General features: G+C 38.9%; 1 protein-coding gene across 2 annotated transcripts in view; it reads right to left on the bottom strand.

Moving 5' to 3' along the window:
- Positions 1 to 25,613, bottom strand: part of LOC106933831 (AT-rich interactive domain-containing protein 1B-like) — a 195,611-nt gene that overhangs the window by 33,754 nt on the left and 136,244 nt on the right. For both annotated transcript variants that reach the window (XM_015013342.2, XM_088002420.1), the window contains exons 6-7: positions 11,642 to 11,728; positions 7,236 to 7,412 (exon numbers count right to left, since the gene is read on the bottom strand). In XM_015013342.2, the coding sequence (XP_014868828.2) occupies positions 7,236 to 7,412; positions 11,642 to 11,728 (264 nt within the window). The remainder of the gene's footprint in view (positions 1 to 7,235; positions 7,413 to 11,641; positions 11,729 to 25,613) is intronic.

Raw genomic sequence — 25,613 nt, 5'->3', positions numbered from 1 at the left:
TGACCTCTCTCAGCTCTTTTTGGACAGCTGTTAAGACCCGTGGCTGCTGGCCACATTCTCCATCGCCTGGGAGGACTTGGTGGTTTTTGGCATCTGTGACTGACTGAGGCTCCAGGAAGCCTCCCGGGGAGTTGTTTATATCCTATAGTCTCATTTTCTTTTTGATGAATGGGCTAAATAATCAAACAATTGGGAGTAAGTGTGTGGAAGTTTCCATGACTAAGTTTTCAGTTTTTCTTGTCCGTCGTGAGACTAAAGGATCGGGATGTCTGAAATTAGCTTGCAGAATGCAGAACTCATCAAGTTTCATGCAATACCTGTGATTGCCTGAGGTGAAAGACTGACAGCATAACTTGGGGATAAGTTATCTTGCTGTGTCCTGACAGAGTGGAAAGCCAGACTACTTCTTCAAGGACAGATAGTGAACTAACCCGTGACTGAAAGCTCAACCGTTAAACTCTAGTTTATTCAATAGAAACGCTAAAATGAATTTTGTGCAGAGTTTTTAAAAACTGTTCATATGGATTCATAAACAACACTGTTTTTTTTTTTTTAGTTTCATGATTAATCAATATAAAATAAATATGCACCTGTAGGAAAATGAACCTCAACTTTAAGTTTCTTGTGATTTAGAAAAAAACTTAAAGAATGAAAATATATCTATTTCATTCTACTGTATAACTATACACCCACTACCTCATATTGATTGCTAGAAAATATACTGAAGTTTGTGTTTGTCAGCTAACCTGGAATGCATACCATCCTTTTCACTTTACATGCTATTTCTGTTGCTCTGGAAACCAATTAAGCAGAACCAAAAGGGAAAAAAAATATGACGAGGAGGACATTTTGTCTCATTTGCACCTTCTTGTGTCCTTAGCTTGATGAGAGGGCTGGGGGGAGGAAAACTCACGGTGCTTCGTTCACAATTACACGGAAATTCTCGACTTGGTCACGGGTTTGGTGGACGCTCCATCCTTCGCCGGGTTTTAATCCCTGCAGTCCTGCAGGAGAGCTACAGTGTGACCAAGGAGATTACAGTCTGCTGCTTCTCTCAGCAGACTGGACCGGCCAGAGCTAACAGCCGAGGCAGTCTCACGGTGGAGAAAGGTACAATGTGCCCTCAGGACCAGTGAACTTCCATCAGCGAGGAGTGGAACGCAGAATACATGACTGCATGTCTGAGCTGCCGAATACAGTATGCAGGGTAAACATTAAGGAAGTGAATATTATCCTTTTTTTCCTCTCTTACATTTCATAGCCGGCGTTGGAGGTGGATCGTTGCAGCGGGAACCCTTAAATACAGTTGGACTCACTCTTTGTTGCAACATGCTTGGTTGGAAAGATGGCTCTTTTTTTCCAGCATCTCTTATTGCCTGAGGCCCACACATCCTCCTACAGCCACCTCAGCACCTTCCCCAGTAGGGTTTCTGAGCCACAGCAGAGCTGGGGTTCACCTTGGGGCAACTGAGCTCCTCAAACTGTCAATTTCCTTCCGAGACTTACCAACTCCTCTAGGCACTGGCTTGAGTCATGAGTTTTCTTTTTCTCCTTTTTGGGGGTTTGGGAGGGCGATTTAAATTGAGTCTAAGGCTTAAAAGTCCTGTCTGCAGCATGGTCATTACCAGTGGAGTGCCTTAACCCCCTTGAGGTGGGAAAGGCAGTAGAGGGAGAAAAAGCAGAGCTCAGACAGACACCAAATCTCTTTTCTGTAATGGTATAATGTCCTCCTCCGCCGTCTGATTATGAGTCTGCTGTTCCCAACATGCCGGCTCTCAACCATGTCCAAGTGCATGTCTTTACAAACAACTGTTGGAGTCATTTGAGTCCTAAAGAGAGCCTGATGTCAATACAAAAAGATCAGCTTGACTTTGGATGAAGACGGCTTTCAAAGGAGATACGTAAACATTTAGCAGCTTCAGTGTTGTTTGTAGCTGCTGAGCTGACTTCTGGAGCTCATTCAGACGGAAAGAAAAGAGGAAAGGAAGAAAAATTTGTCAAGCTCGATCTCTATATATCAGTTATGGACTTATCTAATGATAAATTCGTAAACAATAGCGCAATCTTTAGGCACTGCTTATAGATTTGTTCATTTCTAAAATAGAAATAGCCATCTAAAACAGGATGCCTCTACCATATATGTAAGATTATGTTATTTTTATAAAGGGACACAAGTATGGCCAATGGAAGGTTGACCACTTATTGAATCAGTGATACAGTTGTTGCTACAAAAAAGTGGAATGGAACAATTTTAGTGGAAATTGACTTTCCCCTTCACCTTTTAAAAATGTCTATCTGCAAAAACATTTTTTGGCCAAGGATTCTGTAAAAGTCTTCATTTAAAATCTTAAATCTTGGATTTAAAAAATAACCGAAAACTGAGGGTCATTCTTTCAGGCCACAGCCACTACAGATAGCTTCTGCAGTAAGTAAACGCGGCAGCTTTTCTCTTTTTAAATCAAAATAAATAAAGTTTGTCAGGCAATAATATTTTTTAAATAATGAGAGCCACTAATTTTCTTCAGTGTCAACGAAATGAGGGAGCAAGTATTTTAACTTCCATAATATTCTATAATATTCACCACAAGTTACATTTTAGGGTCAAACCACAAGTCGGCATGAAAAAACAAACTAATGGATTTATAGAGGTGCTGTGACAAGCATTTTCCACAACACAACCTTTGTAAGTAACATGACTGTAATTCTGTCTAAATCCTCATGAGTAAAACACAGACTAGTTATGTAGAGAAAAGTGAGACTCGCATAATCACAACATGGCTTGAAAATACAAGGTGGCACCGTGGAAACAATAAAGGTGGGACCTGTTGGCATTAAAGGAAATATGCTGGTCAGAACAAATGAATACTATAATCATTCATTTGCCTCTGTGGTGAAATAGTGGCTAACAGGATTCATCACAGATTGTTTAAATACCTCCCTAGTTAAGTCTCCAAGCTACTGGTGTTGGGCAACATTTCTCCTGGGTTCCTTCTCTCTCGGATCCACGAGTCATCAATTAAATCTTTGCTTTACGAGATAAAATTCTTGATGGGAATTTGATATTACTTCCTGTGTCTTGTTCCTAACCTCAGCACTCTTCATCAACTAAAGATTGCATGTTGCGTACATGTTACCTATTGTCCGATTCTGGACACGGACATGAATAAAACTATTGTGAGCAGCAAGCAAGAACACAGCTGAAAAGAAAAAAGTTGTAAAGATGATGATAGATGCACTTTAAACAACCTCCACTCTAGTTGTTAGTCATTAATAAAAAAGCAGCTTCTTCCCCTTTGAAGTTATCTTCTTTTCTGTTCTTCCAAAGAGTTTTGAGCTGTATTTCTTTACTGAAAATGTTATATCACACAAAAACACAAGCTCTACCTCCATCCACATAGAAAGTAAAATTCAGTAGAGCAGAGTTCAGGGACTTGGAGCGAAATTCTGCTCTTGCTAATTTGTTAGTGAACTGGAGAGAGGGAAGGGAAGCAGATGGAGCTGTCATTAAGAACAATGACCAGCAGCTGTCTGCCCTGTTCGACACACACGCACCCTGACCTGGCCCTGGCCGAGCCCCGGAATCCCCTTGAATCCTTAGAAATATAACTAGAACTGAGTTTATAACAAGACAAAGGCAAAAACAGCAAAAATCTATCAGTCAGAACACATTCCTGAGTCACTGCAATGGGAGATTTGGTTAGTTACATCCATATTTCTACTTTAAGTTTTGAAGGAAAAAAAAAAAATCTTGTAAAGCAGTATCTGTTTTGTTCCTAATCTTGGGGTAATGGGATTTCTGTCTGTTTACCAGCAGAAAAATTTCCTCACAGCATTCCTTTTAGGACCATTTAATTACCTTTACGGATGCCAACAAAAGACCCACATACACAAGATTTTAGAGGAAGATGAGGGATAAGGATGAAGTAATGTGAAAATAATAAGCTGTTATTATCAGGTGTCCTTCAGTAGGGTAAACTATGCCGGTTCTAATTGAAAGATCACCAACATTTAATATCGGGCAGGAATTACTTTTTCTGCTGTTATTTATGTGTTGGTATAAAGGTATGCTGTCTAAAAACATTGAATGCAGCACCGAAAAGTAGTGGCTACACTTTTACTATATGTAAATTAGATTATTCTAACATACAGATCTGTTGTAAATACACATAAGCGAGAAGAGGAGACGATGAGCAGTCTCTGACAGTAACGTCATTTCTGTCATCCAACGGAGACTTCATGCTCATCTGCCTCTAGAACTCCTTCCAGGCTAGTCGGCCTCGCTGTCGCTCTCTGCTTCCTTAATTTCTCTATTTCTCTTTGCTTACTGGGCTGTCAGCCCAGCCAAAGTCACATTAAGAGATAAGAGTGGGAGGAGAAAGGAGACCAAATACCAAACGCATTAGGGCTATTAATCAACATTAACAAATGTGAGGGAGCGGCCGCAAATTTGGGAAAACATAAGCATGGACGGGTGCATTTATCAAGGTGACACATTAAAACTCACATTAACCAAAAAAGAAATACCACAATGTTTCTTGCGGTGTGCTGCCAAGGGCAGAAAATAAAGTGCAACAGCAGATATCACCATTTGTTTGATGGCCGGGTGTTGCATGTTGGAGAAACAAATGGGAGAATAAGGCCTAATTATAGAAACTGATCCAAGCTGGGTTTTTCTCTCTCAACTTCCTGGATTGTGATAGATTTTTTTTCTTTCTTTTTGGAGTATCGGAAATGCTTAGACGAATGTGTAATGAGACCGATTTTCTGAAAGGCTCATCAAACCAGACAACCTTCCGTGAAATACTAAATAAAAGAACTACTGATCTACATTTATGCCACTATTTAGAGAATGAACTTTACAAAACATACTTTTCATCAAAGACTTGTGTGTGTTTTGCTACAAGAATAAATTCAAAATGGAGCATTTCCTCTGGTATTTGAGGAGAAATGTTTGCATGGATCACAATGTAAACACAGCGTATAAAGGCACACTGACACGGATCAGAATTATACGTAGAATAAAAGACTATGTGCCGTAACAGCTTCACAAGTCACTATTTTTGTACCTGATTTGGCACTGAGGGAATTGGCAGGAACCTTTTATTTGGATCCATCCCTCTACTGTAAACTCAGGCTGTCACAACAACAGAATCGGGGCGGAACAAAACTTCAAATATCGTGGCGATACTGTCAGCACAAATAAATCAAGGAACAACTAGTGGAAATACCCCAAAGAGTTACAGCAAGTATCTAATTACCTGAATTTGGAGAAGTTTGCAGGTGCACTCAAAATGTATGCTCAAAGAGCCAGAGCAGATTTCAAAATAAGACCTAACATCTGAGACAACTAGTGATGAGCAAATCCATCCATCGGTCATTTATGGTGCCCATCTCCAGCAGTGATTGGGTGAAAGGCAGGGTAGACACTGGACAAGTTGCCAGACCATCACAGAACTGAGAAATCCCATGAATGTAATTTGCTTAGAAAGGAGATTGCACTTTATGCCTATTGTTGTACATTTTTGACCTTAAGCCACTCTAATTCCAACAGTAAAGCATACAGAGCTTTCTGAATTGATATGAGATCTAAAACTTTATCTACTTTAAACAAAATTTTAAGCTTCAACAAATGAAGAGCCACAAAAATAAACAAAAAAAAGCATAACATCAAAACGACTGAGGGAAAAATGTCAGCCACACAGAGACAGAAAACATAGTAACTTGGTGAGGAAAACATATTTTATGATGTAATAAAGTATTCATTTTTATGGTTTATCTAGCAAGGGTTCAATAGAAATATATCCCAAATATATTGAGATTATTTTAGTGTTTTAGCCTGTTAATTATCCATGAGTATTTTTTAATTGGAAAAAAATGCAGCATCCAAGTCTCATACAAAAGTGCAATACATAATCTGAAATAGTATTTTGATTGTATTTTACCTAACTCAGACAGTGACATTTTTCCACTAAGTTTCTATATAATCTCTCATGTTCAGAATGTCATTTTATTTATGTTTTGACAGTAACCATTCTAATATGTTATACTGGACAGCTGTGGGTCTGAGCGAGATATATGCTGCGGCTGTTTCACTTGAAATGATGCCGTAAGGATTCACTTATATGACACTTTAAACTTTGGAGATTTGTTATTTCTAAGGCAAAAACTATGACATTCAATGTTTTTGTGCGTCAAATTCAGGAATTCAGCTCCAGTCTTCCACAAATTGACCAGGGTCATGTTGATATACTGTTCAGAACAGGCTTTGAGAAAAGCTGGTGTAAAAAGTCTTGAACTGATTTGCTAATCTGATCTAGATCTGTGTTTAGACTTTGAGAATCTCTGATGCGAAGCTTTAAAACGTTTTCCTCTTTTCCCTCATGGCTAAAACCAAAACATCTCACCAGAAATAGAGATTGCTACTCAATGGCTAAACCTTCTGACATGTCAGCTGGCCTCCTCACTTAGGCGCTCCCTCATAATCATATCATGAAGAGGGCCAGGAGGTCTGTTCAGGTTTTAAGGGCCTCATGAATAATCAGAGAGTCACATTGGATTTTAATGCCCACCGTCAGGCCCTCCACACAGGAGGATAGATGGTTGTACTTATCGGTGTGTGTGCGCGCGCGAGCGTGTAAGAAGTAGATGATGGAAATGTCTCTGAAAAGGAGTCCTTTTGTATTCCTAATTAGCAACCTCGCTGACACTGTGGGGGGAGAGAGGGTTCAAAAGTCCTCAAAAAAATGACAAGTGTGGCTTTTTCTGCCTGAACCCTCTCTGACTGGATGATGTGAGGCACTCCTCTTCCTAACATGACTGGTCAGAAAGTTGAAGTAGATCAGGTGGAAGTCATGACAAGAGAAGGTTAGTTATAATCCAGTGTGACAGGAGCCCATTCTTTGCATTTAAATTTTGAAGAAGAATTTCAAACTCTGGCCATTTTATTCCATCTCATAAGCTTAAAACTGCAGGACTTATAATTTTGACATTATTTGCTAAGATGGCTTGTATTAAACATCGTTGTTGTTTTGGATCTTAGAAAATGTGAAAAGTTAGATAAAAACATTTTACATTAGACATGACATAATCCACTCTCCCTAAAAAGTAGGCATTAAATAAAAAAGGAGGAAAATACCCCAAAACATCACTGTACTTGAGATAAAAGAAGACATACCCATCAAATAAGAATAGCATTTGCTCTTATCGCTGAAAAAATGTAGAGAAACATTCCTAACCTTGGTGTCCATATTGGGGTCCTTGAGGTCCATAGGGACCTGCAGGGCCACTCTGTGAATATGGACCCATGCTGGGATACATTGAACCTCCGTGGGATGGGTGAGGTGAAATGGGAGGTCCGGACTGGGGAGGTGCGAACTGCGAGCCAGACTGGTTTCTCTGCATGGACATAAAACCTAAAACAGACAAACACAATTAGATGGCAAACATACCCTTTACTTCTGAAAGTCCTAATTTCTAGGAAGTGATTGTGGCTACAGATTTCACTTTTAGCCATGTTGTAAACACAAACCTCAATGTGTTTTGCGGGTATTGGGTATCCAGTTGCAAGTCTTTTGGTATTTTTCCAGCTTTGCAAAGCCAGAGACTGAATTATTTTTGCAAAAATAGTTCAAGTTCGTCAAATTGGATGGAGCGTGTTTGAATAAAAAAATGTTCCCTTGTGCCACACATCTTTAGATGGATTTAGATTTGCTGATAACTGATTTGCGTTTTACTGTTACCATTTAAAAATGGTGGGTGAAACAGTGCTTAGTGAGATGTGTTTGGTTATTGGGGGTTATTTGGTGTTTATTTTATAATGTAATCATGCACTAAATGGCTCTACAACTGTATTCCTCATCTGTCTGCTGTGTTCCTTGGTCTTCATGATACTACTTGTTCACTAAAGCAACCAGATTTTCTCTGAGAGATTGAATTTCACATAAGAGGCTGTTAAGTGACTTCTAGGGTTTATCAAAAATAAAGGGAAAGACACATCACATTTTTCAATTTTCACATTTCTTGCTTTTCCAAATAATTAATCAATATTTTAACCAGTTTTAGAGGATTTCACAAACTATGGAACAAGTTAGCTTCTCAATGAGCAAAATAAAAAAAGACTATTTTAGTGTTTTTGGATTTTTTTTTCTTTTGTATCAAAACTTTGTTCTATTTTAAAAGTGCTAAGGTTTTGAAAATTTAAACTGCATTATCCAATAAATAAAGAGATTTGAAATGACCTTCCTGTCTGTATAATGAACCTCAAAGCAGAAGTTTGTTTGGGTTTACTGTTAGCTCTTCAAAACCACAGAAATAACTGTGTTGGACGAAACTGTGAAAAAGATCAATTTTGTAATCGAAAGAAAATCTTGAGTGTAAATACTTTTCCATGTTTAGAAAAAAAAAACAACATTTGATTTCTTCTTGTAGTGTGAAAAAATGTGATGGATTGTAGAAAAGAAGAAATCTCGTTTTCTATTCAGTGTCTTTCAATGTTGAGAAGATCTCTGATCTCTTGCCTCTGGGTCATCTACTGTTAGTCATATATACACTTTGGTGAACAAGTCAGTATGAAATAAGTGTTTCTAAAAAACAAACAGAATGACATGTAAAAGGATCCCTGAATGTAAATAAACAGAGAGCGCGAGCATTCAGTGAATGCGATTGCCGACAAAAGCCAGGTCAAGTACACACCTGGCCTCAGAGATGCATGTAGCTGTAAAAGCTGAGTGGACATATAAAAATACAGAGCCCCACTCTCAACAGAACAGCTAGTGATTTGACCGTGGCTACTATGTTATTCTAAGCTGTTCTGTCAGTAGACGTGTTAAAGCCACTCAGGCCCAAACTCGTCCGCACCATTCAAATTGACATTTGCAGCGATCCTCGCCTGGGCTTCGCTCTTTCAAGCAGCGCTATTTTTTTTTTTTCGAAAAAACTCGCTGAAAGGTTTCCGGATCCACTGCGAATGGAGAAAGGTCGCTGGACGGCCATTGAGGGAAAAGAGAGGCCGTGTGGGTGTGGAAATGTGTGTGCGTGTAAGCTCGGTGTTGCAGATTAGGTGTAAATGGATTGGGTCTGCTCGGCTGTAAACTTTGATAGCCATCCGCTTTGTTGAATGAGCGCACGCAGGCTGAGTCTTTAGTGAGTTTGGGGTTTGGGGAAACGACGGACTTGTGTAGTTCCGCACTTCTGCAAGGAGAGGGAGAGAGAAATGCAAAGACACTGGGGAAGGGAGGCAGAAGTTTTCAAATGCTCTTAAGTTTATGACTGAGCATATGCATATACGTATTTGCTTTCTGAGCGTGCATGTGAGTAGGAGATAAAGACAGAGAGCAATAAACGCGCCGCATGAGTTTTTTTTGTGCAGCGCAGAGACGCAGGCCTAGGCAGAAAGAGATTCAGCAAGAGAGAAAGTGTGTGTGGGAGGGAAAGACAGTGCAACGGAGGGAAAAGAGCGATTGGGGCCTGAAAGTGCTTAGGCTGCGAGTGCTGGGTTTAAGGAGCGAGGACATTATTGTAATGTTTTGCTTCCATTAGGGTAAGGGGATTCTGGGAGAGGAGGAGAAAAAAATACTGAGTGTAATACCGCACTTTAAATTGCCTGGAAAATGGATGGGGAGAGAAACATTGTGCAGACAGTGCTAAAAGCAAATAACACATTCAAGGATTTTTTTCTCCCCGCCTCTCTCTCTCTCTGCGTTTCATTCCCTCTTCACACACAAACACAGACCGTTCTCTTGTTCTGGCAATGAAGCTCTCAGCTGGACAACAGCGGGCACGTGAGAACAAAGTAGGGAGTGAAAAAGGGACGGTCAGTGGATTTATCGAAATGAAGAGCAGAGAGAGGCTCTTAGGGAGACCAGCACTTGAGCAAAGTGGGGAGTACAGTATATCTAGAGGGAGGGGGTTAATCCGAGCACGGAAAAAAAAAAAAAGGCATAAACAACAGTCGACCCTGTTAACCGTGCTGAGTTTTCCTGGACTTGGCTAGGGGAGGCAGAGGGGCATTTGAGGTTTACAGGCATTAGAGAGCAGCATTAAATCTCCAACTTGATTTCATCAGTGCCCCACTCTCCCCCTCTGTCTTCATCCATCCACTCCCTCTGTCTCTCTGTGATTTTAACTGCTCTTTGGTTCGTGATGGAGAGGGAGCCTCACAGTCATTCCATTAAGGTCAATTCCCAGTCTTTCAGGCTTTTTGCAGGGTTGTGTGGATACGGAAATTAGAATTGCAAAAATTAGCAAATGTGCTGTTTGTACGAACACCTGAAAAGTGGTCATAATTGCTGGAGGCAACCTTGAGTTTGGCTAGGGCATTTGCCCTCTGGGTTAGTGTTCACATAGCAAGCTTTTTGGAAATACATTTATCTACTCGGTGTTGGTATTACTAAATCTGCATTTGGCATAGATGATTAAAAGACGCTGACTAATGGACTAGAAAACGTGAGTGACATTGTCTGGTACTCTGCTAAAATGGTCCAGATGTTATTCAGCAGTCTGGGACTGCTTTGCATGACAAAGCAATTAAGATTAGACCAGACGAAGACTGTTAGTGGGATTACTCAAAGCTCTGTTCTCATAGCACTTATATATTTAATACTGACATGTATACAAATTCTTCTACCTTAATGCAGGAAGGAAAATTTATTATTGTTGTCTCTAGAATGCTAAGATATAGATTAACACTTAATTAGACTCAATGAACCTAGGCTAAAATGGCTAAGAATCACAAAACATGCAACAAACTTCAATGTTGTCATGCTATTCTGATGACACAGACATTTGGAGAAATATGAGGGCTGATTAAAAGAAGATTACATGTATGAGTACTCCCAATATTTTAGTTTTGAATCAGTTTTTGTCTGAAGTGGTTCTTCACTGCTGTGGTAAATTAGAGGCAGACTGAACATAAGATCGCTTTTAAATTCCTCCATAGGTGCCGGTTTCGTGTGTCTCCAAGTTTCCTTTTCTGAGACATTTTCCCTGAAATCTCTCCTTTTACTAGTTACCCCATTGTATAAACTTCAATAAACTCAAATATGTGTTTCATAATTTCTTCTGGTGGCCACTGTGTTATATATTCATGTATGAATTCAAGGAAACAATCGCTTGGGTTCTTTCTTGTCCTCTGTTTGGTTTCCTTCTTTTGGTTTCTTCTTTTCTTTTCCTTCAAAGCTTTGCTTTGTTGTGTGTTGTGTATTAATGAAAGAAGTTAACATGAACTATGATCCTAAGCAGCTCATGCTGGACTCAAAGTACCCCCAAAAAATGAACAAACAACATAGTTTTATTAGAGCCACTTTCATTCCCTTGACTTTGGCAACACATCATTTCTGTTTGCCTTTTTCTTCAGTCTGTGATTTTTACGCAGCCCATTGTTGGTGTGGAATGGAAAAAAAAAAGTTTTACCATCTTTTTGCAGTGGACATTGTGATTTCTTTTATTTTAGAGCAAACACAAAGATGGCATGATATGTCTTGTGCCTCTGGAGCACAAAAATGGAGAAAAAAAAGCACCCCATAAAAACACACAACCATGTCAGAACACAGCATTCCCCCCTTTTTTTTCTTCTGCCACTCATAGCACAGTACACAGTTCTTGATACTGGTTATTATTCACATATATGTAGAGGGAGACTTACCTCTCTCCTGAGTCATAGGGGAGCGTGTGATTGGGAGATGGGCTGCATCAGGTCCATTTCCAGAGCTCAACGGGGCCACAGCTGAACCTGCAAAAAAACTTAAAGCTTGAGTTTAAGGGTTTGGATTCATGTGATGTGCGAATTATTGTTTTAATTCAGTCCTTGAAACAAATGTCATATGAAAAGAAAACTTTTAGCAAGAATCATTTTTCCTTCTTTGTTTCTTTGGAAGTGAGGTCAAAAGCAAATTGATTTTTATTTTCTTTCCATTTGCTTTGCTTGAAAAATGAAAGAAAACTGCATGAAATGATGTAAACAATCAACTCCTGAAGGACCACTTTTGTTCTTCTTTTCTCCAGCTGCACAAAAGTTAAACGTTTAAACCTTTTTTTTTTTTTTACTTTTCTGTCGTTTAGGTGGCTAAACAAAAAGAAAGGTTTTGATGCCAAAATCAGCCACTTGCAGACACACACAGAGTTTACTCTGGTTCACCGTGCGACAGCTGACAAATCCACTCCAGGAGGACATATCAAGACATTGGAACCAAAGTCACTTCTCTGTGTAATCATTAAAATGAGCGAGAGCCCCCCCACTGGAAAACCAGAGCCATCTGAGGATCATCGATTGGGTTTGCTGTGCAGGTCTTTGGGCTGTGACTGTTCCATTGAAATCCAATAGTGAGTTGAGGGTCTGATTAGGACAATGGCAGACAGAGAGTAAGTTGGATTGATTTGGCCTAGAGGAAGCAAAGAGATAGCAAATTAACCTTTTATCTTTAGATTCAAATTGGGAAAGAAGAAGGAGAAGTAAGGGCAGAAGGATTTCAGGTGTAATTGGACATAGTTTAAACGTGGATTCAATTCTATATATATATTTACAGAGTGAAAGTTAAGATGAATTTTTATTTTTAATTTTGATGAATGTGGCTTACAGCTCACCAAAGTCCAAAATTTTGCTTGCCAGACATTAGGATGTTATTTAAAAGCAAAGAAAATTATTTTAATACAGAGATGTTGGTCTACTGAAGAGTGGCTATTTTTGCTTAAATTACTGCAAAAAGAGCAACAACTCTTTTGAGTTGCTGTAATCTATGAAGCTTACATCTGTCTTTAATGATTTATGCTTTATTCTTTAATATAATTTAATATAATTTAAATGAAATGGCTTTTTAAAAAGTGCATCTTATAAAACAAAACAAACATTATATATTTAATTTTAAATTCACCTTATGTTTTTATGCCTGTTTTGTCCAAAAAAAGCAGCATGATTTTTTTGATTGATAAACTTAAAATATGCAGTATTTTCCTAAATTAAATGGCACAGTGGGATATTTTTGATAAGGATGTTTGAACCTTAACCATTTCAAAAATGAATAATGTTGATGTTTTTGCATTACTTTTGAAGCAATAAGAGTTGGAAGAAACTTAACGGTACCGCTTTGGGGCACCTAAAACGGTACTCTTATAAACAAAAATTCATTTTTTTTACTTTCACTACATTAAATCTTTTCAATAACTTCAGACCGATCTATAGATCTAAAATTTTTCATGCCTTTAAAATGTTTTCTATGTTTTAAACCATTTTTACAAAAACATGCTCTGCCACACCATCCAATAGAAGAGAAGGATCCCTCTCTAGATGGAGAAACACAAACAATGTAGAATTATCAACACTGATTGTCAGATGCACCAGTGTAAACATGGTATGAAATGCATCGGTCGCTGCCTTGATAAACAAAACATAAACCAAGCCGAACTGGCTTTTGATTCTTCACACTACACACACGTACACACACAAACAGACTAATTATTTTATCAACCACAAATACACCAGTCCTTTAGATGATTGCCAAAATTATCCTGGCAAAGTTTTATAGAACTAATCTGAAAAATTAGTATAGATTATATACTCATGTTGTAATCTGACTGAGATAGTGATAATCAAAAAAGCAGGAGTTCCCAGTTTGGCCCACCCAAACTCTGCTGATAAGGTTGTCAGCAGAGAGAAACATAATTTGCTTTCAAATTGTCTCATACACAGAAACCTATGTTATGGTTTCTTGAATCATCACTGACTGTGGAAACTTCACAATGGACATGAAGCAACTCGGATTCTGTGACTCTCCTGTCGTCCTCCAGGATATGGGACCTCCAAACGAAATCCAAAATTGGATTAAGAATCTTCCAGAAAACTTGAATAGACTTTGCTACTCAAGAGCTTCCTTTAAAGACTGCTTTTATTACAGTTGCTTGTGCAACTTTTTCTACTACGCTTTTTCTTTCCATTCAACTTTCCGTTTATATCCTGCAATGCAGCTCTCTCTGAACATCAAACTTCTTTAGCAATTACCTTCTTGAACATGTAACCTGCTCATTAAAGGTGTCAATGAAAGCCTTTATTCGCTATAAACCAAAACCGTCAAATCACTTGGAATAAATAATTTTTTCAGTGTAACGAATCCATTTAATGTATGTCTTATAATTTCATTAAATGAGTGACATTCAAATTTAATACTATTTTAATTTATTGAGATGCACCTGTATCGTAAATGATTAAAGTAAACATTTAATTGATCTAAATCTAACAAAAAACACTTGGGAGATGTGAAAATGTTTAGTACACATAGGAACATGTGCGAACAGTAAGAGTTACACAGCTTGAGTGCAATAATAATACTAATTTGTTGCTCTCATAACAACTCAATGAATATTACGGCCTCTTAAAATGAAGAACACTATTCATGTTATCCAATCACTCAGTAAAATCTATGCTATTTCAAGTGTGTTTACATATGCATGCGTGTTTGTATGTTGCGTGTGTGTCCGTCCACACCAGAAGCAATGCATGACTAGAGGTGACACACTCTCCACATAAACAAACCCAATTAAGTCAACATAATTGCTTTGCATAAAAATGCATAAACAACATTTCCATCTATCCGCCGCCTACTCACACTCAAGCACGCGAAAAACAAGTAATACGCACGGACGTAAAAAAAAAAAGTACTTGCACAAACAAGTGTAAATAAACACAGAAGAGCACACAAGGAAGCACATGTAAGAGCACAGAGGCACATAAGACATGTACTGAAATCTTCACATACACGCAGACATGCACACACACACGCACACACACACACAAAGCCCCCCCTGCATCACACTTGAATAGTTCCAGCGGCACTGCTTCAAAGAGGGAATATTCGATTAGTTAGTCTGTCACCATGTTGCAGGAGAGAATGGGAGACATTAGTATGCAAACGCTGAACCAACTGTGAGATAACACAAGAAACACTGGCTATGAGCTTTTATGTGCGTCTGCACAGGCAATGGAAAATATTCTAATGCATTCCTTATGCAAAAGTAATACTTTATTACAAATCATAGCCCTGCATTATAACCAAAAGCAAGTTAAACGTTGGGAAAATGAGTGTGTACAAATGGCTTTATATATTATTTGAAATCATTTGGACTGGACAAATGCGGTCAAATTGATTGTCACTTTTTTTTTTTATCGAATCCAAGAAACTTAGCATATACATCAATAGCTTTCAAATTGAAATATTAATTGGATTAAGAAAGCTATACTAATATCATGTGTAAAGAGTAATTGTCACCTGAATTTAATAACTGGATGTGCAAACCTTGAGTCTGTGAAAACTGTCAAAAAGTGTGTGACATCTGTTTGACAGTTAAATTAGAAAATGTAACTGTTTTAGCTCAGTCAAAATAGAAGGGGCTTCAACCATTAACAACTTGGTTTCATGCCGCAACATAAATCCAGACGTTGACAACTGTGCCGCAGTGCCAATCCAAAGCCTATAAAGGTTTCTAGTTAGTCAGAGGTGGACTTCTAGGTTTTATTCAGATAATTGTCCTGCTCCATAATCCCAGCATGCTTCAGACTAAGGCCACAAACTGATGGCTGGACAATTTCCTTCAGCATTTTCTGGTGGAGAACAAAATTAATGGTTCTATTCATTATGGCAAATTATCCAGGTCTCAAGGAATAATAGCGTAACCATTTTTAACTGTAGGTATGATCTTTTCTGAATGGCTTTTGAAATTATAAGCCAGATGTAATGAGACACCCAACAATCAGTCCACAGATTACAACATATCCAAAAGTTTTGGGACTTTCTGCTGTTGAAGTTTGAGAAATAAAAGCTGGTGGAACATTAAGATCATGGAAATGCCAAAGCTCCCAAACCTTTTGTAGAAAACCCAAGTTTGATAAATTGCTACTGTTGGCTTCACTGAGATATTTCCCCTTTAACCTTCAAAATACAAATTTATTCAACATCAGGAGGAGGGTAGAAGTATGCGAGAGCATGCAACTAAGTGTGGGTATGTGTGTCGTCCAATACATTCTCATGTGTTTGCCTTGGTGTGTATATAAAACACTGTGCTGCAGTGTTATGCAGCATGTTTGCATCACTGACTGAGGAAGCCTTAAGCATGTAGTAAAGGGTCATGGCAACTTGTTGCCAAAGGGACAGATTTAGCTGCAGTTGGGGATCAGATGGGGAGGCACTGAGGATGAAGGATGCCGGCAGCGGTTTGCTGAACCCTTTAACTGCAGAAGCCGACCCTACGATAAAGGCGAGGCTTTGTGTGTGTGTGTGTGTGTGTGTGTGCGTGTGTGCAGTGATATATACCAGGCACCCGCTATGCTGTCAAAATCTGTTTGCTTGGAAGGCAGAGGGGGGAGTGGCAACATCCTCCACAGTGTGTTGGTGAGTGCATGCCTCTGTGGAGGTGGAAACAGGGAACAGTGACCTCTACGCTCCACTAATTCCTCCACATAACCATGTAAACTGTCGCCACAAATGAAATTACTGCAAAGAAATCTGATGCACGTTTTAACGAAAGACAACCAAAGGGAAGAAAGGAAGCAAAGGCGAAAGTAAAGAGAAAAAAATGCACCACTAATACCAAAATATCACTAATAAGACCTTTTTCCTGTGGTCCCTCCCTTCTCTTGCTTTTATCCAATGTTCTTTATCATTTTTAACAAGGTGCCATTAAATAATTACGTCCAAATAAAACAAACAAGCTCCTCAGTGAGTCCTGGCACTTTTAATCTACATCATTAATAATTCATGAGCTGGATCTTTGACGCGCAGTTCTTCTCGCCCTGCGGAGTATGGAGTGGAGCGAGCTAAATGTCAGGACAAACTGAGTATACACCTTTTCGTGCCTGTTGCGAAAATATTACAAACTATGAGTGAAAATTCAAATGTTAGGAAAACGCTGCTTTGTTTGATGCCGCTTCTAGAAACCACAGTTTCCTTTTGCGCACCTAATACCTAATATATAAAGCCATGGTTGCATGATGACCGTATGGTTATTAACTGTCAGGACAAAATAAACCAGAATAAACAGAATTATTTGCTTTAAATGATCAATGAATAGAAATAGATCAATAATTTAATAAATGTTGACTGCATGCCATCTTTAGAGGCAAGTGCTGTTAATGACTGCAGCTATTTATAGTAGCACAACTAACAAAAATTAATTATAGGCAATATAAAGCTAACATAATTAACGTCAATGTAGTTAGCGAGTGATAAATTGCACATATTACTATAAAGATATTTAAGTTATGTTCAATTAAAAACTACTCTTAATTGGTACTTACTTCATTATGTTGAGATTCAATCAACACAATTTAAAAACGTGTGTCGACATAGCTTGTACTATGTAGAGCACACTACACTATGTAATCCGTTTTCTTTTGACAGACATAATAAATAAACCTCCACATGTTATTGTTGATATAAGATTCACATGTATGCTGGTGAAATAATGCAGCTACTTTGAATGTATCTTCTTCTAAATAAAGAGCAAAGAGGTGAAAGCAAGACTTTTAATAGTGAAAAATAAATAACAACAATGAACAAAGCAAACTAGCGAGCTTTTGAGCTGAGGCATCGGTAGAGATACTAGGAAATGAGAAAGGAGCCAGGTGAGGTAATCAGAGATGCTGAACAGTGCTGAAAAAAAAAGGAAAGCCCAGAAACTGAGCAAGGGAGACTAATTAACTCAGGGAGCCGAAGTGAAGTAAGATTCAAGCGGATCGACAAACCAAAAGGGAAAAGTCTTATGCTCAAACTAAGAGAATAAAACAAATTTAAAAGAAAAAAAAAGAAAACAAGAAACAAATTATAGAAGTAACATATATGGCAAAACCATAATGACAATAATAAACTAGATGGGCACAATAATAAACCCAGGAATGATCAGAAAGTACACACTAAAGAAAACACAAACACCCATGGATCATGACATGTAAATGTTAATGTGTTTTTGCACTGTATTTTCACAAAGTACATATAGTTCAATTTAAAGTTTTTTTTTGAATGTTTGTTCAGTTGTTTGAAAAGTTAATCCTTTAAGACAAATGTAAATTCAATGTATTATTTTCTTTTATTAGTCATTTTAACATTTCATTTAACATAAAATTGTGTAATTTCTCCACTTTTGTGGTTTTAACTGCGAAAGTGTGACTGTTTGAAAGTGTTATCTTTTTCATAAAATTATGCTTTTTTTTTGCAGTATTTTTACTGACAATTCCAGTGTTCCCTCAGGAGCTTTAATGCAATTAACACATGTAACAATCAGTGGTGTGGCGATATCTTGTTGTCCAACTCCCTTGCATCACGCTGCATTTTTATTTCCTGTCCACAATTTACACCTTTAAAAACAGCCAGCTGTGCAAAGACACATTAACAACCAAATAGCTCACATACAAACATGACTTGAAATACGTTTTGTCGCTCACACGAATCTAGACTAATTTGTTAGTTTTATTTCAATCGAATGCGATATAAACATTCTTTCTTTTCAGCTTAATGTCATAGAAAGTTGTGAATTCACAAGTTGAAAAGTTTTTGCTTAACGCTGAATCGTTGGGACTCTTTAGAATGCAAACATTATGCGGACGTAGCAACAGGGCGAAAACTAATAGGAATTTGCTGCTTCTTTGGGATGTAATATTTCACGCTAAGAACCCAATGCGCACTTTTAATTTCTCCTCCAAGAGGACTGTTGAGACAACCGAGAGACGCCTTTGAAGGGAGGGAGGGTGGTCTTTGAAGATTTGTTTTCATCATGGTTTCAAACGTAAATGGTAGCGAAGTTCAAAGCCCGGGGAGAGAACTTAAGGCATTACTTTTATTTTGTTTCATGGCCCTGGAAATATAAAGTGTATGAGCTAACTCAACCTGTATGAATGATGATTCGCCACATATTCAATGATGACACCAATTAAGTGCACGCACAAGGGGTGCAGGTGCATTAGCTGCCATGTGTGTGTGCATGCAAAACTATCATTTCCCGCACACTTTTTAAAAGTATTCCTCACAAAAACAGAGCAGCCTTAAGCAATGAGGGCCACTTTGGATAAAGTGAGGTAAGTGTGGTGGGTGCAAATAGAATGGTACAAAAGACAGAGAAAAGGCTGCTTCAGCACCATCACCTAATACAAGCCTCAGGCAATAAATGTGCACATACCTGCAACACCCAACACACATACACACACACACACAAACACACACACGCATGTCGAGGTAAAACCCCCCATTTGCCATGTCTTTAGGGGGAAGAGGCAGATAAACAGCGGGCTCCAATAACGGTGGTTTAGATCTCAATGGGTGCGAGTCAATGCTTCTCCAAGCCGGGGGCTAATGCCAGTTAACTCTCCCTGTGGGGGATGAACATAGGCCTGCAGTGGCTCGCAAAAACAAGCGCTCTCCCAAGATCCTCATTACTTCCAACGCTGAGTAGCAACTGTAAGTAAAGAAAAACTGCAGCTTAAGCTAAAAACAGTGGGAGAGGGAGCGATGGAGCGAGAGAAAGCATGAAAATAGGTGTCGGGGTGGGAAAATAATTGCACACTGTGCTCCGGTTAGGGTTTTCCAGTCGGACAGAGTTAGAATGGGATTTCTCTAAACGGCTAACGCAGCAGGCATGCTCTTTTTACCCTCTTATTTTGGCCGACGGTGTGCTATGCGCATATAATGCCTACAGGGACAGCATTTTGCTGTTTCACTTCGAACAGCAAGTAAGAGAAATGTGGGAGAGAGGGGTGGAAAAAAAGAAAAAAGTTGGGTGGATGGCAGCGTGGGTGGTGGGGGAAGAAGACAAAAAAGGAGGACACAAGGAGAGGGGGGGGGGAGAAGAGCTGGAGGAGAGATGTAGAGAAATGAGACGGAGGCGCAGAGATGTGGATGGAAAAATTCAGCCTTGTTCCTCGGTGGGAGGCCTGCGCCACAGCAACGCTCTGAGCGAATAAAGCAGAGACAAACAGTGATGGGAAGGCGAGAGGGTGGGGACGAGGGAATGCGAGACACAAGAGGGAGCATAAGAGAAAGCAAGCGCGTTGAAAATAATGAGAGGAAGAGAGGGGGACGGGGACAGCCAGAGGCAGTGTTCCCACCACACAGCCTCTTAGGGAGTGGTGTGACAAGAAAACTTGCCATGTTCCACACACTCAATGCTGAAAAAAAAAAAAAAACACATAAAAACTCCTCCCCCTCACACCCTTTTATTGCTTCTTTCTGGTAACTTTCACCAGAAGCAATAGAGGAAAAATTTGGTTTTTAGCTAAATGTCCCTATACGGCATTTTCTGTTTCAGTAACAATGTGGTTTTTCTCTGTAATCGAGAAATTCCTGCAAATATTGTTCACAAAACGGCCGACTTAAACTTAAACCATTCTCTTCATGGATCTACACTCAACGTTTGACCAGTAATGATTTTTAAAATCATCACTGGCTCATCTCCCAGGGTGCCATTGTGTCAGAGGTCAAACAAACAAACAAACAAACAAACAAACAAACAAACAAACAAACAAACAAACAAACAAACAAAACAAAAAAAAACTCTTTTGATTCAGTTGTCTGATGTTTATTTGCATGAACAATCTCTCCCTTTTATGCAAAGTCTAAGATACTACAGCTGAATCAAGTCTTTCTAAAGCTTAAGATCAAATTATGTTTTAAGAGTGCATTTTCTGGTTTTCGGTTTAATTGGCTGAGGACTGAATTAACTCCAAACCGTTTCAAAGAACTGCCACTGCCTTTGACCAGAACAGTTCTCAATTACCACTTTTTCTGAGTACTTCTTATATGATAAATAAAACCTGTCTACAAATGCAGGGCTGAGCAGTAGGATGATGTAAAGGGGAGCAAATGTAAAGCTTTGGTTAAGGAAGAGCCTTTTAGCTATTAAAAAGAAAAGGTCCAACCTTCTTTCCTACCCTTCCTCGCTTTCCACCCTTCCACTTTCTCTGACCTCTCTATCCTTTTCTGGGCCCCAGAAGCTCTTGAAGCGAAGCACAGATAAACAGCTTAAACTCTCCAGAGTGCTCGCCCGCGAGCTCCATTCACCTTATTAGAGGAAAATAAAAACTTGGAGGGGGGGTGAAAAACGAAATAGAGAAAGAAGAGGATGGAGGAGGTAGACGAGAGGCCAATGTTAACTGGACCTCCAAGGACTGCGGTTTGAAAGAGACAGAATGAAAAAGAATGGATGGAGCTGAGAGGAGTATTTGTGATCTTCTGCAGCAGACAGACCCAGCTGGGATGTGAAAGAGCGCAGAAGTCCTCTGCGGATATTAGCGGCTCCACAATGTGGAGTAAATATTGCAGCTTTGCTTTCAACTTGCAGGCACGCAGAAATCTAAAACTATGACCAAATATTGTACACGGATTTGAAAAACTAGTTTCTCTCTGCTTAAGTTCAAAGTGCTCAGGGATTTGGTTGCTCTTTTATGTAAGTGGCAAAGAGCAGCGACATGTGTGTTAAGTTTTGACCAAAACAGCAGGGTAGATTTTGTGAAATATCCCAGTTTATGCAGACATGGATACCCACGCATGAGCTGGCGAGGCAAAAACATTTTTTTTTGAACATTTTGACTCGCTCAGAGTGGAAACATACGAGTTCATCACAGCTGATGTTTTCATTGTGACACTTTCTCTAATCAGGAGCCACATCACTTAAACATGACTTACTGTGTATCCTCCCAAATCATGTTGCAGATCTGTGTGATAATGCACACTAAACTCCCTCTGGACTTTCTGATCTGCCTTGTTACACTTTTTAACATTTTTCTAACTTTTATTATTTGACATAATGTTATTTCAGGACTCAACATCTGCCTGTTGGTTCTTTTTTAAAGAGTGAATCCTCAGGGGAAACCATTTTATTTAAAAAAAGGTGGGATGATCTAGTTTGGATGTTTGATTATCATTTACGGTATTATGTTGTATAAAGCTAAAATAGCATTGACAGATTTGAATCATAATATGTAATTTATAATAATAATAATAATTATTATTATTGCTAATTCACTTGTAGTGTCAGAATACTTAATCTGATGTAAATTTAGTCCAGGTGTGCGGCAGCATCCATGACGAGCATCTTTTTTTTTTTTTGTCCTGGTTTTGTCAACCACATCTTGATGTCAAGGTTACAGATGAAAAAGGCATCCAACTTCCGTTTGTCATCAAAAGAGATAGTAATATTAAGCATTATTTCATTCACATAACCATGGAAATTTACCCCCTGTTTCCTGATGATATTTCCAAGGGTCAGCAGGCACATTATAAACGGTGGGACCAAACATTGAGCCTTGGGGAACACCATTAAGCTTAGAAAAAATTGAAGTCTTTGATGATTTAAAAAAAATCTCTATCTGCTAAATAAGACCTTAATCAATAACAGAGAACAGCAAAGATAGGGTTTGCAATCCAACTAGTAGCAAACCCTACTTAATGTACAGTATGTACAGTGCTCACACAGAGCAAAGGACTCAAGGTTTTCACCAGGGGTGCATTTTAGATCACTGGAGATTTTCATTAGAGCTGTCTCCAAACTGCGGTTGGTCCTCAAAACAGCCTGATAGGCTCCAGAAGTAGCTTTTGTAAAGTTGCTTTTATGAATTAAAAACATCTTTTCTAAAATATTCCTCAAGAATTCAAGTGTGACTATTTTTGAGATCTGTTGGATCTCTGTAGCACGTACCTACAGAGATCCAACTCTGTATGCAGGTAGGTACCAGACAAGCTTATTGTGAATAAGTAATATTTCTACTTAAAACCCCAAAAAATATTTTTATTCTCTTGCTGTTATAAAACTTGTTGAGGGATTTCTGCCAGTATAGTCTTGCCTCCATGCTTTCTGCAGCGGCGCTACCAGCTGATGACAGCTGACTTTCCATGTTGTGTTTGCATGAAGTTTGATGTAATATGCATCAGATTCAGTCTGGTAATGGATACATCTTCGGCTCGGTTTTGGAGAACTGACAGGTCTGCTAAGTCTTTACAGAAAATGACACCGCTCTGACAGACTGTAGCTGCAGATATCATGTCAAACCAGAGGGTGCATGCAGTGAAACCAAATAGTAAATACAGCCCGAAACTTTCCACCTCTAAGCTCACATTTTTTGATTTGTAAACTTTCTGAAGACATTGTGCTGTGCACTTTAACTTGAATACCTCTCTACTTTCCTCCACAGTAACTCATGGAGAACCCACTTGAATGAGAGACAGAAATCTTTCTTTATTGTCTCTGATGTCTCACAGAAAAAAACCCCCAAAACAAAACAAAAAAAAAAAAAAACGCCTGACAGACACCAAGAGGTGTGTGTATGTGTTTGTGTGCACATATGAGATGGCGGATGAGGAGGGGGGAGGTTGGCGGTTGAGCAATGTGATTTCTGCTCGACTGTCACAAATCTAGCGCAACAGGAAAATCAATTTGGCCCTGTGTGTGCCTTTTTGGCTCCGGGAGAGAATCCAAATAGCAAGGCAAGGCTCCGGATAATGTTACAGCGTATTGGATTTGCTTCATGGAGAGACTGACAGAGGGAGGTGGGGGGAGAGCGGGGAAAGAGGAAGAGGAGGAGAAGTGAGGAGACGAGGGAATCACAGGCTTGCTGTGGCGCTCCAAGATAGATTTGTGCAAGTGTATGGGTGTATGATAGGCTGGCAATCTGTCAACATACCCCTCTTTAACACTCTCATGGTGCAGCTCTCTCTCTCTCACACACACACACACACACACACTCAAACACCACTGTCACTCATCCATGTGAGCATACATACAGAAGTAATTCATACGAACAACAATATATATGAAGTGTCAAAGCATGAAATACATTTTTCACAGGTATGTGTGCCCCTCTGTATGCTCCCTCTGCCTGTCTTGGCTGGTATTTCCACTCTGCATGTGTACATTTGTTTGACAGCCAGGTGAAAACATGACATAATGAAATTGGTCTCCTCTGACCGCTGTCAAGGGGAACGGATGTGCTGATGCATGTGACGTGTCGCATCACTCCCATGAGGGAGCCTGACTGGTGGCAGACACAAACACGGTGCACATGAATGTGAGCGCGCAACTGTACCGAGGTTTAAACAACTTTGTTTAGAATAAACCGTCGCCTCTTCAAATCTTAATACAGAAAATCTTTTTGAAAAACATTTAACTTTTATCACAGTAGCATAAGTTCATATGATAAAGGCAAATTAAACCTTTACTTTGAATTGAGAAAAAAAAAAATTCAAATGTTGAGATTTTTATTTGTCAATATGTACATAAAATTTCCTCACTGCCATAATAATTGACATATCTGATGCCAGTTATTAACATTTCTGGTATGGTATGACCCTCCTTTTGCTAATCTCTCTACGTTAGCAATTTGTTTTAGAATTTTTCTTTCCATTGTCTTTGCTTTCTTCTAAAGTACATGCACTGGATTTATCTGAAAACGTCACAGAAAATTAAATTATTGTAAAAAAAAAAAAAAGATGAATTAATTCTAAGACTATCTTAAACATGTTTACATGCAAAACCAAAAAAAAAAATAAAAAATAAAAAGTGACTCCAAGCAGCCAGCAATATTTATCTTTACATATTTGTGCAAAGTCTGGAATATTTTCTTGAACCAACTTGAAGAAATTTCACTTTAAATACCAACTGTGTTTGTGTAAAAAACAAAAAATGATAATTGTCTGAACATTTTTTTTATTCAATGCCAAAAAAGATTATTATTATTTTCTAATTTCTTTGCACTTATACGGAAGCCTGCCAAAACTATCCAAACATCATCATGTGCTGACATTTATGGGACAGTTATAATTAAGTCCAATTGGAGGAAAAAAAATCTAAACACCCAAAAATGTCAATGAAAACAACAGATTCTGACAGCAGTTGAGGTGCAGAATCAATTTAAGAAACAACCTGCAATACCAATTTCTCCACTGACAGCGGGCTAAATGGAGCAGAATGAAGAGCCGCCAGATAGACTGTGTTTTGACTTTTTCTTGACTGCAGCTCAAAATGCTGCAGATGAGGTCTTCACACAAATTAAATTGCTTATTATTCGTTGTCATCGTCTGATTTTCTTTTTCTTTTTTTTTTTTACTTTTACAGGACAGTACCTGCTTTTGCAGAAATCCACAGCAAATGCTCACAGCTTGTGAAAACTCTTGCCTGTCTTCACTGCGTCCTGCCAAAGTAAAGCTTCAGCATCAACAGATATGTTCTGACTTGAGACGAAGTGTTGCAAAGTGGGGCATTTTTAATCAGATGTGTGCTAACCACATTAGTTCTCCTGTGTCTCTGTGAAGCCAGCTTCTTCTTGATCTAATTCAAACTGATTGTAGTACAGCAGCTAAAACATGCCAGATGTTACTCACTGCTCCATGCTTTATCACCACTTATTTGACGCCTGGAATATTTAAAAATATTTTCTTATTAATCATGTCCCAGCGATCGGTTTCGCCTCCCGTCTTCGCCCGCCTCACTCTGGATTCTTGTCATGATTCTTGGCACGAGCGTCTTGGAAAGAAAAAAAACCCACTGTCCCAGTTTTTCATTAGCGTCAATCACTGGTGTAAGAGGCTGAGAGGGAGGAGAGGAAGAGCAGGAGGAGTAGACGGAGGAGTTGGAGTTTGGATCTCACTCCA

This window comes from Poecilia mexicana, unplaced genomic scaffold (assembly GCF_051168715.1).
Source record: "Poecilia mexicana isolate PSO_F unplaced genomic scaffold, ASM5116871v1 scaffold_22, whole genome shotgun sequence".
NCBI classification, from domain to species: domain Eukaryota; kingdom Metazoa; phylum Chordata; class Actinopteri; order Cyprinodontiformes; family Poeciliidae; genus Poecilia; species Poecilia mexicana.
This window is presented reverse-complemented; position numbering and strand designations above follow the sequence as displayed.